At 56.2% G+C, this 16201-nt stretch overlaps 1 protein-coding gene across 1 annotated transcript; it reads left to right on the forward strand.

The window, feature by feature from the left end:
• The first annotated feature begins 1750 nt into the window (after positions 1 to 1750).
• On the forward strand, positions 1751 to 11432 carry LOC112531221 (maestro heat-like repeat-containing protein family member 2B). Its single transcript, XM_040658077.1, has 27 exons — positions 1751 to 1786; positions 1949 to 2100; positions 2465 to 2608; positions 3146 to 3238; positions 3520 to 3589; positions 3705 to 3818; positions 3910 to 3983; positions 4317 to 4436; positions 4582 to 4689; positions 4879 to 5038; positions 5168 to 5208; positions 5445 to 5586; positions 5986 to 6038; positions 6371 to 6478; positions 6765 to 6884; positions 7083 to 7205; positions 7330 to 7485; positions 7707 to 7829; positions 8133 to 8212; positions 8634 to 8769; positions 8886 to 8975; positions 9376 to 9462; positions 9640 to 9763; positions 9966 to 10075; positions 10572 to 10724; positions 10981 to 11137; positions 11292 to 11432. Exons 3-27 carry the CDS (start codon positions 2498 to 2500, stop codon positions 11309 to 11311), a joined length of 2673 nt encoding a protein of 890 aa, XP_040514011.1. The 5' UTR covers positions 1751 to 1786; positions 1949 to 2100; positions 2465 to 2497; the 3' UTR covers positions 11312 to 11432.
• The last annotated feature ends 4769 nt before the right edge of the window (positions 11433 to 16201 follow it).

Here is a 16201-nt window from a genome sequence, read left to right on the forward strand (position 1 = left end):
AATGACAACAAGCGGATGGCGGTCTTTTTGTTGGATCAGATGCAATGGAGTCTCCTTACTGTCTCTGACACGTGCCCCTGGAAGACAGCAAAGCTCTCTGGAGAGGTTGTCTGTGCAGCAAATGGGGGCCGCAGTGCCTCCCAGCATGGAGTCCCCAGTCACTAAGTCAGTGCCAGGCAATGGCACCCGGCAGCTGCTCCCTGGCAGGGGCTCTCCCTCTCCTGCTGAGGTGATTCCCTTGCTTTGGCATAGAACATGTCCACCCCAGAGCCGAGTGCATCACAAAAACATGCTGTGTTTTGGGGCCAGCAAGGTTGCCCAGCATGCAGTCTGGTCCCCAGCCCAGGGCACGTCATTCTCTGCGAGGTGACACGCCTCGGTGTGATGTCACAGTTGTTGCCTCCTACACCCCTGTGGCAGCGGTGGGAGCGGTGGCTCAGTCTCTTGCGAGAGGCGCAGGAAGAGGACCCAGAGAGAGCATTGTGTCTATCTGGAGATTTCCTGCTGTGATGGAGCGGCTGAGAGCCCTTCGAGGTGAGGTCCCTCCACCTCCCTGGACACCGTGATGCTGCCCGAGCGCATGTGTGCCTCCAGTGTCTGTTTAGGACGTGCCATCAGCACCGTCCTTGCTCTGCTGAGTGCAGCCGCCCACCATGGCTTCCCCAGTACCCCAGCAAGGGGAAGGCTCTCTCCCCTCTCCCCGCCGACCACACATGTGCCAGCACAGCCCACCCCACGCTGCGGGGCTGGGTTCCTCCCCAAGACGGCCGGATGCTCGGCCCTGGCTCCAAGCAACACCAGCGGCAGCTGCTCTGCTCTTTCCTTGCAGGTCTCTTTGCCTGTGTGGGCTGCGTGCCCAGAGGTACACGTCGCAGGGCCAGAGGCAGGGTGGCAAGCCCTGTCCCTGCCTGTGCCGTGACTTTGCTGCTGCAGCGCCTGCAAGACCAGGAGGTGAGCTGGGGACATCCAACCACCAGTCCTTGCCCTGGCCCAGTGCCACGGTCCCGTGGGTGCCAGGCCGCGGCAGCACACTGGCATGGCGGGCAGCTCCCCGGGAAGAAGGGCAAAGCAAAACGGGACTGATCTCTGTCCCCAGGGTGACCGAGTGCAGGCGTACTGCGAGCTGGAGCACGTCCTGCGGGAAGGTGACAGCCGCCCGCCATGCGGAGTGCTGAACCGGCTGCTGGCTGAGGTGTCCCAGGACCTGACAGCAGCCCAGGTGAGGGGTCACTCCCAAAGGCAAAGGGAGCCGCCTGCCCGCGCTGGTGTTCTGCTGGCAGACGGCGGTGGCTTAGCCCTTCCAAGGGAAGGCCTCAGGCAGTCTCCTGTGCCGCGTGTCACTTTTTCGTGTGCCTCTTTTTCAGGGCGTGCCAGACAGCGTGAGGATGGCTGCCAGCAATGTCCTGGTGGCTCTGGCCCGGACACACTTCACCTTGGTGATGGCCGAGCTCCAGAGCCACCTGAAGGCCATGGGGGAGATGTCCAAGGAGTTTGTGCTCGTCACCCTGAGCAAACTGTTCACCAGCTACGGTAGAGTGCCCTCAGCCTCCTGACGTCTACGACAACCGGGGAAAGGGGTCTCTCCCCTCTGCGCGTGATCTGCGTTGAGCTGGGGGATGCAGGGCTGCAGCCCCTCCTCCCTCGCTGCTGGGGCTCTGACCGTGGCCCTCTCCTTCCCCTCTGCAGCTCCACAGTGCATCTCCTTCGTGTGGCTGACGCTGGCCGGCCTGCGCAGTGTGGTGAGGCTGGGTGAGAGGCGGCCGGACCCTGCGCATTGCTTGTGCTGGTGAGTGCCGGCCCCAGAGCAGGGGGACTCGGGATAGCCCTTGCATCTCGCCTCGCCCTGCTGCAGGCTCTCACAGGCTCTCTTTTCTCGCAGTCTCTCATCTTTTTCTTTTTTTCTTTTTAATTAATTATTCATTTGTTTTTTTGTTTTGTGTTTCTTCAGTTGTGAAACAATGGCTGGAAGGAGTCAAGGTTCACTTGTGCTCCGGAAAGCAATGCCCCTGGCCTGCCAAGGAGATCCAGCAGATCTACCAGAATCTTTCCCAGCTCTTCTGCTCTGTGCTGAGGCACTGGCAGGACTGCAAGGAGGAAAAGGTGAGCACTGCTGCATTCCCAGCCCGGGACGGCAGCGGGGACATCCGTGTCGGCAGCTCTGCCTGTGCCCAGCGGGCTGAGAACAGAAGGGTGACGAGAGGGAGCGGGCTGGCTCTGCAAAGGGCCCCAGACTGGCTTTGTGCTTGGGGCTGGATCTCCCTGCCAGGAAGCAGCCGCGTGTCACAGCACTGTGGCAGGGATAGCTGGAGATGAGGGTGTGGGGAAAAGCTCCCTGCCCTCCAGAGCGAGCCCATCTCCTGCTGGGCACGGGGGGTACGGGGGAGGGGAAGGGAAAGAGAAAGCCCTCCTGCAGGAAGGGCAGACCTTCAGTCTTTGATGCTGGGCCTCTGCCACCCCTCTCCAGGACAAACAGGCCGTCCTCGGGGCCGTGGCTACCATGATGGCTGTCCTCCTGCAAGAGGAGCTGCCCCGAGAGCACGTCTGGGAGCAGCTCCTCTGGCTCGTGCGCCTGTATCAGGAGGTCCAAGACACCTGCAGGGGGACCAAGGTGAGATGTTGTGCAGGGCTCAGCATGGACGTGGGGCTCGTGCAAGTGCCACGAGGGGTCAGTGGGGTGCAGGGAGGAGGCCGGGAGCCCTTGAGAAAGAAGGAATAGGTGTCCACGGGAGGTCTGAGGCTTCCTGAGCTCTTCCGTCAAGGAAGGAACAACCCGGTCAGGAGCCAGAAGGGAGCCAGGAGTCACTGGGGCCCATCCCCTGGGCCTGGGAGGCTTCACCAGCACTACCACCACCACCGTGGAGCTCTGGGTGCCTGAGGAGCTCTGTGCTAAAGGCCAGGGAGACCACGTCCAGTTACATCTGATGGGGGAGAAGAGGGCTGCTGGGTGGGAGATGCCTGCAACCGATGCCCAAACAGGGCTCGGCTGAGAGCAGAGGGACTCTCTTGGTGCTGCTGGGAGGCGGGGACAAACCAGAACGCCTGTGCGGGAGCTCTCCCAGCGGACAAACCATTGGGAATCAGTTTCTCCGCTCCCAAGTGGCTAGATGTGGCTTCAGCCCTTTCTTCCTCTCCCGGTCTCTTGCAGAGCCTCAATATCTTCCTGGAGGCCTTAGAGGGAGTGCAATCGGTCATCCCGAAGGACAAGTTTCTGGCCATCACCAGTGCCGTGTTCTACCACGTAAGGGGAGCCTATCCTTGCGCCCAAAGCAGTTTCCCTCTTGGCTAAGTCTCAGGAGGACTCCAAGCTCCGAGCCTCTGCCGGCTGCTCAGCCTTAGCTCCTGCATGCCCGTGGCTGCTCCGGAGCCGTGTGCGTGCCCCCAGGGATGCTGTGGGCCAGGCTGTGTTTTGTCTGCATGTCCTCTTACCGAGTGTGCCAAGGGAGACGAGAGCTGGCAGCACAGTTTCTTTTCCATCCTCGATATCGATACAATTTTCTCCAATGGACCTTGTTCCCACAGCTCTCTGATGACACCAAGGAGCACAGCGAGGCGGACAGAGCAGAGCTGACCCACTGCATCCTGCTGCAGGGTAAGGAGAGGAGCTCTGGCAATGCTTGGCGGTGCCCTGGCCGAAACCTCTCTCACAAACCTCCGGAATGGGTGCGAGTTTCTTGCTAACACAGTGCGGGATTTCCTCCCCGCAGCCCGGATCTGCCCAGAGGAGACGGTCCAGTTTCTGCAGTCACAGCTGGGCGCTGACAGGGAGGCTGGACGCGTGGCAGCCCTGGGTCTGCTCGGTGCTCTGGCTCGCTCTGATGGTCAGTAGGGGGTCAGAGGGTTGGGACTTCCCGGGATCCCTTTTGCCATCTGGCCTGTGCCTCCATGCATGCTTCTGCGCATCTCTTGCAGAGCCCGTGATGGCAAAGAAGCTGCCCCAGGTTGTGGAGGCTGTGCAGTGTCTGTGCAGCGACCCCAGGACCCAGGTGAGCTGATTTGGGAAAGGAAAGCGCTGTCGGGGTGGTGATGCTGCTGCCAGCACCGGCAGGGCTGGGGTGCCCAGGGAGGTGCTTGGGGCAGTGACCACATGGTCGCGATGGCTCCTCTGGGGAGAGCAGGCAGGGCGGAGCAGTCAGGCCCCTGTGCTGTGCATGGAAAGTGCACAGCCTGGTGCTAAGGCCTGGCCCTCACCTGAGGAGCCAAGGCTTCTCCTCTGCTCTTGCTGTCTCTGCCCATGCCCGAAGGGCTGCCCCAGTGAGCACGTGGCTTCCCTTTGCCTTCTGAGCAGGAAAATCAAACCCACAATTGACTCCTGACAGGTGAGGAGGGCCATTCTGCTCTTCATCAAGGATGTGCTCAGTGCTAACGCCCGGAGCTGCTCAGCCTGGGATGTGGTGGGGCACATCTTCAGTGAGTTCAGCCGCACCGCGGGAAGAAGGGTAAGGACACCGGGCAGCATCTTCCCTTGGAGGACCCGTGCTGCTCAAAGGCTGGCACAGAAGCACCGGTGGGGCCACACCTGAGCCTCCTGAGAGGCTCCTGAGAACTCAGAGTAACCGGTGTTCCAACAACACTCTTGTGCAGGCAGCCGGAGACCTTTCTGCCCAGGAAGCCCGGGAAGAAGGAGCTCTCCAAGAGCTGTGTATGGACATCCTGGGGTCACTGGATGTCTCTGTGAGCGGGATGACCAAAGTAAGTCACCGTCTGCCCTGCTGCCGCTCCTTGGCTTCACACCACGTGTTCCTCATCCCATTCCAACACCCCCGGTCTCTCCTCCAATGTGCTCTAAAGCACACAAGACTCAGGGAAATTCACAGAGTCCTCTTCATCTCTGAGCGGAGGCAGGAATGCTGACACGCTCAACCGCCTCGTTTCCTACAGCTCGTGTGGCCACGGCTGCTGCTGTACGTGGTGCCAGCCCAGTACACCGGCATGCTGATCCCGGTCTCCCGCTGCGTCCAAGCGCTGGCTGAGAGAGGGGACCTGATGGTGCGGGAGGTAGAAGACCTGGATCCCCATTTCCTCAGCTCCATGTTCCAAGGTAGGAGCAGAAACTCCCCCGGTGAGCTCTGTTGACCTGTGTTAGCACCCAGAAGGGACAGCGGAGGTGTGTGTGGCAGGGCACGTCGTGTCTGTGTCTTTCTTACTCAGCCCTTCTTTCTCCCCACAGGCCCACTGCTGACTCCCCAGACACTGCTGGCACGCCTGTTGGTGAGTAGATGCTCCAGAGGCCGGTGCCATGAGCCCCGAGGAGGAAGCAGCGTGGCCGAGTGTGCCAGTGCCTGCCTCACCCGCGGGGATGCCTTTCTCTTCCCGGACTTGCAGCGCCATGGGCAAAGCTGCTGGCTGCTCCTTGCCCTCCAGGGCAGAGCCAAGCTGCTTCCCTCCTGGGAGAAGCTGCTGCTCTTGCTGCAGACGTGACCCTGCTTCTCCTTGCTCTCACTCAGGTGGTGGCAGGGAGCCCTTTTGCAGGCAGCGAACTCCAAGCCGCTGCCTTGCTCCTCATGCTGAACCTCCACAGCAAGATCCACAGAGCTGTGGGGGCCATGTGGGCCACTGAGATCCCCCTGCTGCTGCAGTGCCTCGAAGGTAAAGTGCTGGTGGGGAGGGAGGGGTGGAGGCAGGGAAGGGGGGGAGTGAAAATGGAACTCTGCAGCGTGGCAGAGGGGAAGCGTTGCCTGCGGCCCCATGCTTGCTCTGCTGCTGTTCCCATTCCAGGGAGACAGCACTGAGGCCGGGGGACCTTTCCCCCCGGGGATCTGCCCATTCCAGGGCACGGATGGGTGCTTCACGTCCCCTCAGACAGCAGTCTTGGAGCAGTTCTGTGCTCCTGCTGGGACAGTGTTTGTGGGGAGGGACAGGTCATTGTGAAGGGTGTGCGGGTCCCAGCTTGGCAGTGCCGAGTGCCCAGGCAAGCCTGGTTTGCAGCAGCTCTTCTTCTGTGGCTTGATCCCAAGCAAGGGTCTTTTGCTTCTTGTTGCTGTGCAGGGAAAGATGAGAGCTTCCCGGACTCTGCAGGGTGGGAGCAGCGCCTGCTAAAGGTACAGCATTGCCGGAAGGCACGGTGCAGAGAAGTGTCTGCCTGCCTCAAGGAGCCCTGTTCCCATACGGGACAGGAACAGCCTCTCAAATGCTGCTGCGGAGCGGCCACACGCCTTTGTGCTGCTGCCTCTTCCTCTTTGCCCCCCCCACGCCCATGGGGGTTTGGGCCCATAGGAGAAGAGCGGCAGGCAGCTTTAAGGCAGGGAATGCTGCGGGGAGCTGGGAGAGGGACTGTTCTTCCAGTCACCTCTCTCCAGAAGGTTGCGGCGACGCGGCAATGTGGGAAGAGGCAAAGGGCAAGGAAACATTGGCTTCTCCTCTTCTCCAACAGTTCCTGAGGGCATCATTGGGCACCATGGAGGATGAGGCCTGGACCAAGGGCCTGAGCTGCGAGCTGAGCCGGTGGCTGAGCAGCTCTCCCAGCAGCTCTGGAGAAAAGGTGGGTTCCCCCCGGCTCTACCCAGCGGTGCAGCCGCAGGTGCCCAACTGGGGCAGGGGCTGCGGGTGGTGCTCTGCTCACAAGGGCCGCTCACGCTGCTTCCCTGGCCCGTGCCCCCCAGAGGGCCTTTCCCTGCAAACTGCCTGGGGGTGGCCCTGCAGCTGCTCTCAGCATCTCCCGGGGAGCGGGGGTCCTTCCCACCTGGCCCTCTCCCAGCAGGTCAGGCTGCTGCCACATCTCAGCTTCTTCCTTCCCTTCCCATCCCTTCTCCTCCCTTCCCATGCAGTCTTTCCTGTACAAGGCTCTGGGGACAGTGCTGGGAGCTTGTAAGGAAGTCCTCCACATCCAAGAGAAGCTTCTGCAACACCTGGAGGAAGCAAACGCGGAGGAGCCCTCTGAGGCCCAGGTGAGGTCTCCTCCCAGCCAGCTTCTGCCAGCATCCCCGCTCTGTCCCTTGGGCAGAGCGCTTCTCCTGGCCCTGCTCCGAGCCTTTTGATCTCCTCACTGCTGCTCTTTCCCTCAGGCGAGGACCAGCCCGGCCACTGTGGCTGGCCGCGCCGGTAGGTTCAGGCCTGCGCCAACTGCCCCTTGTTCTTTTGTGCAGGGCATGATCTCTCTTCTCAGCCATGCTGCTGAGACCAACTTCCACACAGCCCTGGACACGCTCACCATGTTTGCGTCCAGGCTGTGCAGAGGCCAGAATGGGAGGAGTTCCAGACGCAAGAAGGTGAAGCGTTACGCATTTCCATCTTGGCCTTCTGCTGCCTTATTTTCACTTGGGAGCCCAGGTGCATCGTGGGGCACCGGGGGGCTGCTGAGCGAGTGTCTCAAGGCATTTCTTCCCCACACAGATGGAGCTGGACAGCAGAAGAGCTCAGGCCACCCGCAGCGCTCTCATCCTCGCCCACGGCAGCTTGGCACTGCGTGCCTCCAAGGAACAGCTGCTGGCCCGCCTGGAGGGAGACATCGTGGGCAACATCCTGCTGCTCTACAGCTGCAGCTGCCGGGTGAGAGCTCGTAGCGTGCCAGGCTGTCTGAGCACCCAGCTGCAGCCCCTCCACGTGGGGGGATGCTGCGATGGGCCTTCTCTTTCCAAAGGTCCCGCGGGGACTGGTTTGTGCTCAGATAAAGATGCAAGCCCTTCCCTTAGCGTTGCCCCCACGTGTTCCCCTTGCAGCCCTTGGCCCTTCCCGCAGCTGAAAGAATGTTCTTCTCTCTTGGGCCTCAGGACCTGCAGAATACGCTTGCGCTGGTGCAGAGCATCACAGACTTCAGCTCTGCCTTCCAAGCTGTGGGTGGCTCTGCCTGCTTTAACCCCTCCTTGAAGGGCAAGCTGCTGGAGATCCTGACGGTGAGTGCCTAGAGCCAGAGCTGTCTGCAGTGGCATTTTGGGCTGTGCCATGAGACTCGGTTCCCCGGAGCCATACAGGTCTCGCTCAGCCACACGTCTCCAGCTGGTGGGGACCTTGTGTGCTGGCAGGCAGTGGCTGGGCAGTGGGCTAGGTCCACCAACTGTGCAGCTGCCGCATCCTGCACTGCCTCCGTGAGAAACGTGGGAGTGACGGGGCTGGTGTGTGGCAGTTGTGTCTGTCTCTGGGCTGGGTGGAAGAGCTCTGACGTGCCCACTTTGACAATGTTTCTCCGGTACTTGCAGGAGTTGCTGAAGAAGTATTACTTGGGCACCCCAGTCTCCCCAGTGCCCCTCAAGGTGGTTCTGGCCCTGGAGCAGTTGAGGTAAGGGTGGGAGCCTCTGGGCTTGCAAGGCGGGATGGTGGACCCCCTTCTGGGTAGCTCCCGAAGGCCGGGAGGGGGCAGGGGGTAGGGAGTCACTTCTACAGGAGAGATGGCTGGTCTGCTGTGCCCAGCGAAGCTGAGGTTCTGGGAAGGAGAAAGGCCCTGGTGCTCCTGTCCCCTGGCAGGGAAGAGAAGGGAGACCTGGTGTCTCCTTCCCTTCAGAGCAGGAGGTGGTTCACTGATGCCGGGGAGACACTGGAACTGAAGACAGTGCTCAGCAGCACAGGCTGGGGATGTTGGCTTTGCAGCTGTCCATTAGAAGAAACCCTGATGTTGTCTGAAGCAGCCTGGAGAGCACTGCTAAAGGCCCTGTCTGCTTTCTCTTTTTTTTTTTTTTTTTTTTTTTTTTTTTTCCTGTCAGCAAGCTGAAGCCCTCCTTAGGAGCCAAGGACATGTGTGACATGCTGAGTCTGTGCTGCAAGAATGTTGTGTTGCACCCTTCAGCGGAGATGATGCTGAAGATCAGGAAGTCACAGCAAGCAGCTCAGTACCTGCAGGTAACCTGCCGTGACTTTCACGGCCACCTCTCGGTTGGAGCCCTTCCTCAGCACACACAGCCTATGCTCTGGCGGCAGCCGTGATGCCACAGCTCGGTGCCCTCTTCTGCTTTCAGCTTCTGCAAGCATCACTGAAAGCTCTGGGCCGGCTCATGGTGGTCCTGCTCGAGACAGAGACCAGTGGCTTCTTCCAGAACATAGTCCATGTGAGTACACGTGGGGCAAGGGAGAAAGCGTGGTGCCTGTCGATAGCGGAGACAGAGATCTGGGGACTGAGAGGACGATGAGAGGGGGAGAAATCTCCTGCTGACGTGCCAGCTCACTGCGAGCTCAGAAATGGGCAGAGCAATGGGCCCTGCATGGGGAAAGGCTGGAGCCAGCCCCTGGCAGGCCACAGCCAAGGAAAAGCTCCTGGGTTAGGAGGCAGGAGTGTCTGCAGAGAGCGGGGGCAGCAGTGCCAGTGCTCAGCGAGGTGGGGGGCCGCGTGGAGCCACAGGGCAGGCCCTGAGGGAAAGTGCTGGGAAATGAGGGACGGGGAGAGGGCTGGCATGAAGGGAAAGAAAAGATGTCCGCAGTGAGACAGATGCTCTGCCCCACGTCCTGCAGAGATCAATGACGTCAGACAACATGTGGGAGCGCAAGAGGGCCCTGCAGATCTGCTCCCAGCTGCTGGCTGCTTGTGAAGAGCGTGGAGTGAGTAAAGAGCCCCACCACATGCCCCTGCTCCCTCCCCAGTGCTCCTGAGCAGGAAGGCGAGCTCCACTCAGCTGTGCGTGCTGTGACACCCACCCCGTGGGGAAGGCACAGGCGGGAGAAGCTAGGGAGAGCTGGGGCTGCCTACAGCTTTTTTCCTGCCTCTGGCCCCTGCAGAGAGGAGACGCCTGCAAGCACTTTGGCTCCTTGGTGGGATTGCTGGCACCTCTGACGTGTGACCCCATGCCCACATCCCGCCAGCTGGCTGTCACCTGTCTGAGCTCCCTTCTCCGAATTCAAGGTGAGTAGAGCGGGTGTGAGCCAGCCCTCTGCTCTCCTCCGCAGCACTACCAGAACCCCACGGGCTGGGCCCAGTTTACAGGAGGAAGAGGCACTGTGCGCAGCTCTCTTCTTCTCTCCACCCTGTCCTCTGTCTCTCCCCTGTGGAAAGCGGTTCCGTTTCCAGAAGCGTGACTTCCCTTTTCTCCCTGTGCTCTTTCCAGCCAAGGCGACCAATGGAGTCATCCAGACAGGAGACATCGGGAGCCTGTGTGAGGGGCTGAATGACCGCCGCACCGTCTGTCAGCTCCAGACCTCTTCCAAAATCGCACGGGTATGTGGACCCAAAAAGGGGTGGTGGGATCTCAGTGCGTAGGCTTTTGCACGTCCCTCTGCTCCCCACAGCCTCTCACACCATCTCCAGAATGAGCTGTCACCCTGAGACCACTTTTCTCAGCAAGTAGCAGGAGGCACTGAGCTATGTCTGGCCTTAAGGCACCCAGCGCAAGGAGCTGATTCTATGACGTGCGCGTGTGTGGTGTGTGTGCGTGTGTGTGTGTGTGTGCATGTGTGTGTGTGTGCGTTTGTGTGAGACTGTGGCTTCTGGGAGGTAGGCTTTGCATGTAAGCAAACACCACGGGTGGAGAAGCTGAGAGAAGGCTCAACCCCCTTACATATTAATAGCGGGGTATGGACCGCAGGAGCGTTGTGATTGCCGCCTGAATGACCGGCAAGCTGCTGAACTAAGAATGCCCTCAAGACTGCTTTATGTTTTGAAGAGCTGCCGCAGAGCAGTGATGGGATCTCTCCTGCTTCTCATTTCTCTGCAGACTGTGTACAGGAACTTCCCCCTGGAAGACACCATTGACTTCATGATGGCCATCAAGGACACCTTCCGGAAGGCCAAAGGAATGCGTGTGCGTGCTGCGGGGAGGTGGCTGATCACCTTTCTGCAGATGCATGGAAAGGACATCTGTCGGGACGTAAGAGACTTTCTTCCATGTGTCTTGGACTTTTGCTGGCTGCTGCACTACGGCTTGTGCCGTTTGCTTCAGGTGCTACAGAAGCACAAGCAGAGCGCAGAGCCAGGGCGTGGACAGGGTGGCTGGTGTGAAATTTAGGCTTAGGCCTTGGCAGCATGTCAAGGGAGCAGGCAATGCTCATGTGCTGAAAGTCCACTGTTAAGCCCTGCAGAGTCAAGGATGCAGCCAGTCATTCTTTCTCCCCTTCTTCATTCAGGTGCCACTGACCAACTACATCCTGCGCAGCTGCACGTCGTCCCCGCAGCACAGCACGTTCATGCCATTCCTGTCCCAGGCGGTGGTCATCCTCACCCGCTGTCAGGCAGGCATCACAACTGACAGCTTCTTTCCGGCTGCTTTGAGCCCACAGACAGGTACTGGCACTCCTGCCATTGCAGTTATAGCTTGCCTCTGCTAGAGGAGATCCCGGAAGGAAGCCGGGATCTCTTTTTTGCTCTCTTTTTTGCTCGCGAGGTCTGTTTGAGGCAAAAATTGCTCCGTCATGACTTGAGACTTTCCTTTTTCTAGTGAGACATGGAGGAGAATAAGAGCGTTTTGTCTTCAATGGTGGAGCCGAGAGAAGAAAAAAAAAGAGGAAAGAGAAGGAAAGGAAAAATGAAAAAGGAAAAAGGAACAAGGAAAAACGGAACGGGAGGAAAAGAAGAGAGGAGAGGGAGAGGGGGAGGGAAAGGGGAGCAAAAGGAGTGGAAAGGTAAAAGGGAAGGAAAAAGGGATATTTAAAAAGTAAGGAGAGGGCAGGGCAGGAGAGGAGAGGAGAGGAGAGGAGAGGAGAGGAGAGGAGAGGAGAGGAGAGGAGAGGAGAGGAGAGGAGAGGAGAGGAGAGGAGAGGAGAGGAGAGGAGAGGAGAGGAGAGGAGAGGAGAGGAGAGGAGAGGAGAGGGGGAAAGGGGAGCAAAAGGATTGGGAAGGCAAAAGGGAATGAAAAAGGGATATTTAAAAGGTTAGGAGAGGTGGGGAGAGGAGAGGAAAGGAGAGGAGAGGAGAGGAGAGGAGAGGAGAGGAGAGGAGAGGAGAGGAGAGGAGAGGAGAGGAGAGGAGAGGAGAGGAGAGGGGGAAAGGGGAGCAAAAGGATTGGGAAGGCAAAAGGGAATGAAAAAGGGATATTTAAAAGGTTAGGAGAGGTGGGGAGAGGAGAGGAGAGGAGAGGAGAGGAGAGGAGAGGAGAGGAGAGGAGAGGAGAGGAGAGGAGAGGAGAGGAGAGGAGAGGAGAGGAGAGGAGAGGAGAGGAGAGGAGAGGAGAGGAGAGGAGAGGAGAGGAGAGGAGAGGAGAGGGGAAAGGGGAGCAAAAGGATTGGGAAGGCAAAAGGGAATGAAAAAGGGATATTTAAAAGGTTAGGAGAGGTGGGGAGAGGAGAGGAGAGGAGAGGAGACGAGAGGAGACGAGAGGAGAGGAGAGGAGAGGAGACGAGAGGAGAGGAGAGGAGAGGAGAGGAGAGGAGAGGAGAGGAGAGGAGAGGAGAGGAGAGGAGAGGAGAGGAGAGGAGAGGAGAGGAGAGGAGAGGAGAGGAGAGGAGAGGAGAGGAGAGGAGGAGAAGAGAAGAGAAAGAGAAGAGGAGAGGAGAGGAGAGGAGAGGAGAGGAGAGGAGAGGAGAGGAGAGGAGAGGAGAGGAGAGGAGGAGAAGAGAAGAGAAAGAGGAGAGGAGAGGAGAGGAGAGGAGAGGAGAGGAGAGGAGAGGAGAGGAGAGGAGAGGAGAGGAGAGGAGAGGAGAGGAGAGGAGAGGAGAGGAGAGGAGAGGAGAGGAGAGGAGAGAAGAGAAGAGAAGAGAAGAGAAGAGAAGAGAAGAGAAGAGAAGAGAAGAGAAGAGAAGAGAAGAGAAGAGAAGAGAAGAGAAGAGAAGAGAAGAGAAGAGAAGAGAAGAGAAGAGAAGAGAAGAGAAGAGAAGAGAAGAGAAGAGAAGAGGATTTGCTAAAAAAAATTGTATTATTTATCTTGAAAAATTAAATGCCAGAATCCTGGCTAAGAATTTAATAGAGTATTGTTATTTTTCTTTAAGTCTTCATTGTAATAGCTGCTGTCTCTTTTCCATACCAGTTACAGAATCACAGAATCACCTAATGACAGGGTTTGAAGGAACCTTGAAAGATCATATAGTCCAGTTCCCCCCCCCCCCCCCCCCCCCCCCCCCCCCGCCTTAGAAGGACCGCCTTGATTAGGTCACACGGGAACGTGTCCAGGCAGGTTTTGAATGTCTCCAGAGAAGGAGACCCCACAACCCCTCTGGGCAGCCCGTTGCAGTGTTCTGTTACCCTCACCATGAAGAAGTTTCTTCTCATATTTTTGTGGAAACTCCTATGTTCCAGCTTGCAGCCATTACCCCTTGTCCTATCACTGGTTGTCACTGAGAAGAGCCTGGCTCCATCCTCCTGATGCACACCCTTTGCATATTTAGAAACATTAATGAGGCCACCTCTCAGTCTCCTCTCCTCCAAGCTAAAGAGACCCAGCTCCCTCGGCCTTTCCTGGTAAGGGAGATGCTCCAGTCCCTTCATCATCTTTGTGGCTCTGCGCTAGACTCTGTCAAGCAGTTCCCTGTCCTTCTTGAACGGAGGGGCCCAGAACTGGACATAATACTGCAGATGCAGTCTCACCGGGGCAGAGTAGAGGGGGAGGAGAACCTCTTTCGACCTACTAACCACACTCCTTCTAATACACCCCAGGATGCCACTGGCCTTCTTGCAGTGCTGGCTTATGGTCACCCTGCTGTCCACCAGGACCGCCAGGTCCCTTTTCCCTGCGCTGCTGTCCACCAGGTCAGTCCCCAACCTATACTGGTACCTGGTGTTGTTCTTGCCCAGATACAAGTCTCTACACTTGCCCTTGTTGTATTTCATCTAATTTCTCCCTGCCCAACTCTCCAGCCTATCTAGGTCTTGCTGGGTAGCAGCACAGCCTTCTAGCGTGTCAGCCACTTCTCCCAGTTTTGTGTCATCAGCAAGCTTGCTAACAGTGCACTCTACTCCCTCTATCCACTAGATACAGCCCTCCAACTAGACTCCTCTGTCCCACTGACCACAACTCTCTGGCGTCTTCAGCTGGTTCGCAGTCCCCCTCACTACTCGATCGTCCACACCACCTTCGTCAGTTTAGCTGCGAGGATGCTGTGGGAGATGGTGTCAAATGCTCTACGAAAATCAAGACAGACCACATCCACTCCTTTACCATCATGCTCTCTGGGTCTGTGTTGATGCAGCTTGTCTCAATGCTGCAGTAGCATTGACTGCAGGATGAACAAACCACATACTTTTTATTTTCCACCTACCTACTTTTTTTCTTTCTTTCTTTCTTTTTTTCTTTTCTTTTCTTTTTTTTTTTTTCCTCTAGCCATCTCACAGAATGGCTGAAAGCATACTCTTAAAAGATGCTATCTAGATTATCTTAGTGATATCAGTATGACTAGAAATGTATTCCATCGTTGTGGACTGACCGCTAGACAGCTCTGAAGCCAAAACAGAGCTAGATAAACTCAAGCTCCCCATCTTCAACTGTGTGTTCTCAAAGCCACTTTTGTTACTGTTGCCAAAACCAGAGCCAGAAAGTCAAATCAAGGAATCTGTGACAGGATGGATAGCAGAGGCAAGATGTTCTGATGAGAAAGAATGACACTGAAGTTGAATGGTACGAAAATAGGAAATGCCTTTTTGCCCTCTTTTGTAACTTAGGATGCCTTAATTTTTAAAAGGCCATTTTAAAAAGTAAGAATATTTCAGTTAATAATTTAGTACTCACTTCAATTAGAATACTTATTAAAACTTCCAACGACATTACAATTAAAAGTTTGGAAATAATTTTATTATAAATTCTTGCTCCATAAAGATTTCTGCTCTGAAAAGAAAGCATATGCAAAATCACTTCTTTATCTGTTATTGTCACAGTATAATTCTTTGAAACTACTGAGCAGAAAGTATATTTCTATATATCCGAGGTGGTGGTTTTCATATGAATGGTAAGCTTGCTCAGCTGCAACTCTGTTAAGTGCGGGAAGGACACTGCTCAGGAATAGGCAATGCCACAGTCTCGTCTACACCACTCAGCAGAGAATGGGCAACTCCATAGCTCAAAAAACCTATGTTCAGTTTGTGAGTTGCTACTGCTCTTCTTGATGTAAGTTGCCACAAGGCCAAATTGCCTCATGTTCAGTCATCTCAGGATTGTGACTATAGAATCATAGAATGGTTTGGGTAGGAAGGGACCTTTCAGATCATCCAGTTCCAACCCCTCTGCTACAGGCAGCAACACCTCCCACTAGGCCAGGTTGCTCAAGGCCCCACCTAGCCTGGCCTTGAATGCTTCCAGAATGGGTGCATCCACAACTTTGCTGGGCAACCTGTTACAGTATCTCACCACCCTCACAGTACAGAATTTCTTCTTAAAATCTAGTCCAGAACCTACCCTCCTCCATTTCCCTCCGTTCTGTCGCTAAGTGCCCTTATAAAAAGTCCCTCCCCAGCATCACCTGCGTTAGTTGAAATCTGAGCAGAAGACAGTCTCAGATATAGGTGGAAAGCAAGGTTTTCCCACACTTAGTTGTCAATAGTTTTTCAGAGAAACACATAGAAATTAGATGACGTTACTTGGGAACAGCAGCACTGTGTGTTCACTTCTGTAAGGAAGTCTGTCTGATTAAACAAGGAGCCAAGCAGATGACCCAGAGGGCAGACAGCAGATTGAACAGCTTGAAATAGGCGATACCCACCACCAAACTGATAAAGGGCGTGCTATATTACCTGAGGTCTGCTTGCTAAGGAAGAAATTAGTATTTCATGCATATTACAGTGTTAAAATAGTGGCACATACTACATCTATTGTTAATAATGCTACCAAGAATAATACCCAGAAAAATATACCATAGAATCATAGAATGGCCTGGGTTGAAAAGGACCTCAAAGATCATCTAGTTTTCCTCCCCAGGTGCAAGACTCTACATTTGCTCTTGTTAAATCTCATCAGGTTCCTCTCCGCCCAGCTCTCCAGTCCGTCCAGGTCTTGATGAACAGTAGGAAAGCCTTCCAGTGTGTCAGCCACTCCTCCCAGCTCTGTATCCTCAGCAAACTCGCTGCTCCAGTACCAACCCCCAGGGAACACCAGTGGTTACAGGCCTCCAACTAGACTCTGTACCACTGATGAGAACCTTCTGAGCTCTGCCAGTCGACCAGTTGTCAACCAACCTCATCATCCACTCATCTATCCCCGCACTGTCTAGGTTTCATAACGAGAATGGTGTGAAATATGGTGTCAAATGCCTTGCTGAAGTCAAGGCACACAACATCCACCGCTCCCCCCCCCATCTACCCAGCCAGTGATGACATCAGAGAACGCTGTCAGGTTGGTCAAGCATTTATCCCCTTGGTGGATCCGTGTTGGCTACGCCCAATAACCTTCTTCTCTTCCAATGCCTTGGAGAGGGTATCCAGAACAAG

Source organism: Gallus gallus, chromosome 1, assembly GCF_016699485.2.
Source record: "Gallus gallus isolate bGalGal1 chromosome 1, bGalGal1.mat.broiler.GRCg7b, whole genome shotgun sequence".
NCBI lineage: Eukaryota > Metazoa > Chordata > Aves > Galliformes > Phasianidae > Gallus > Gallus gallus.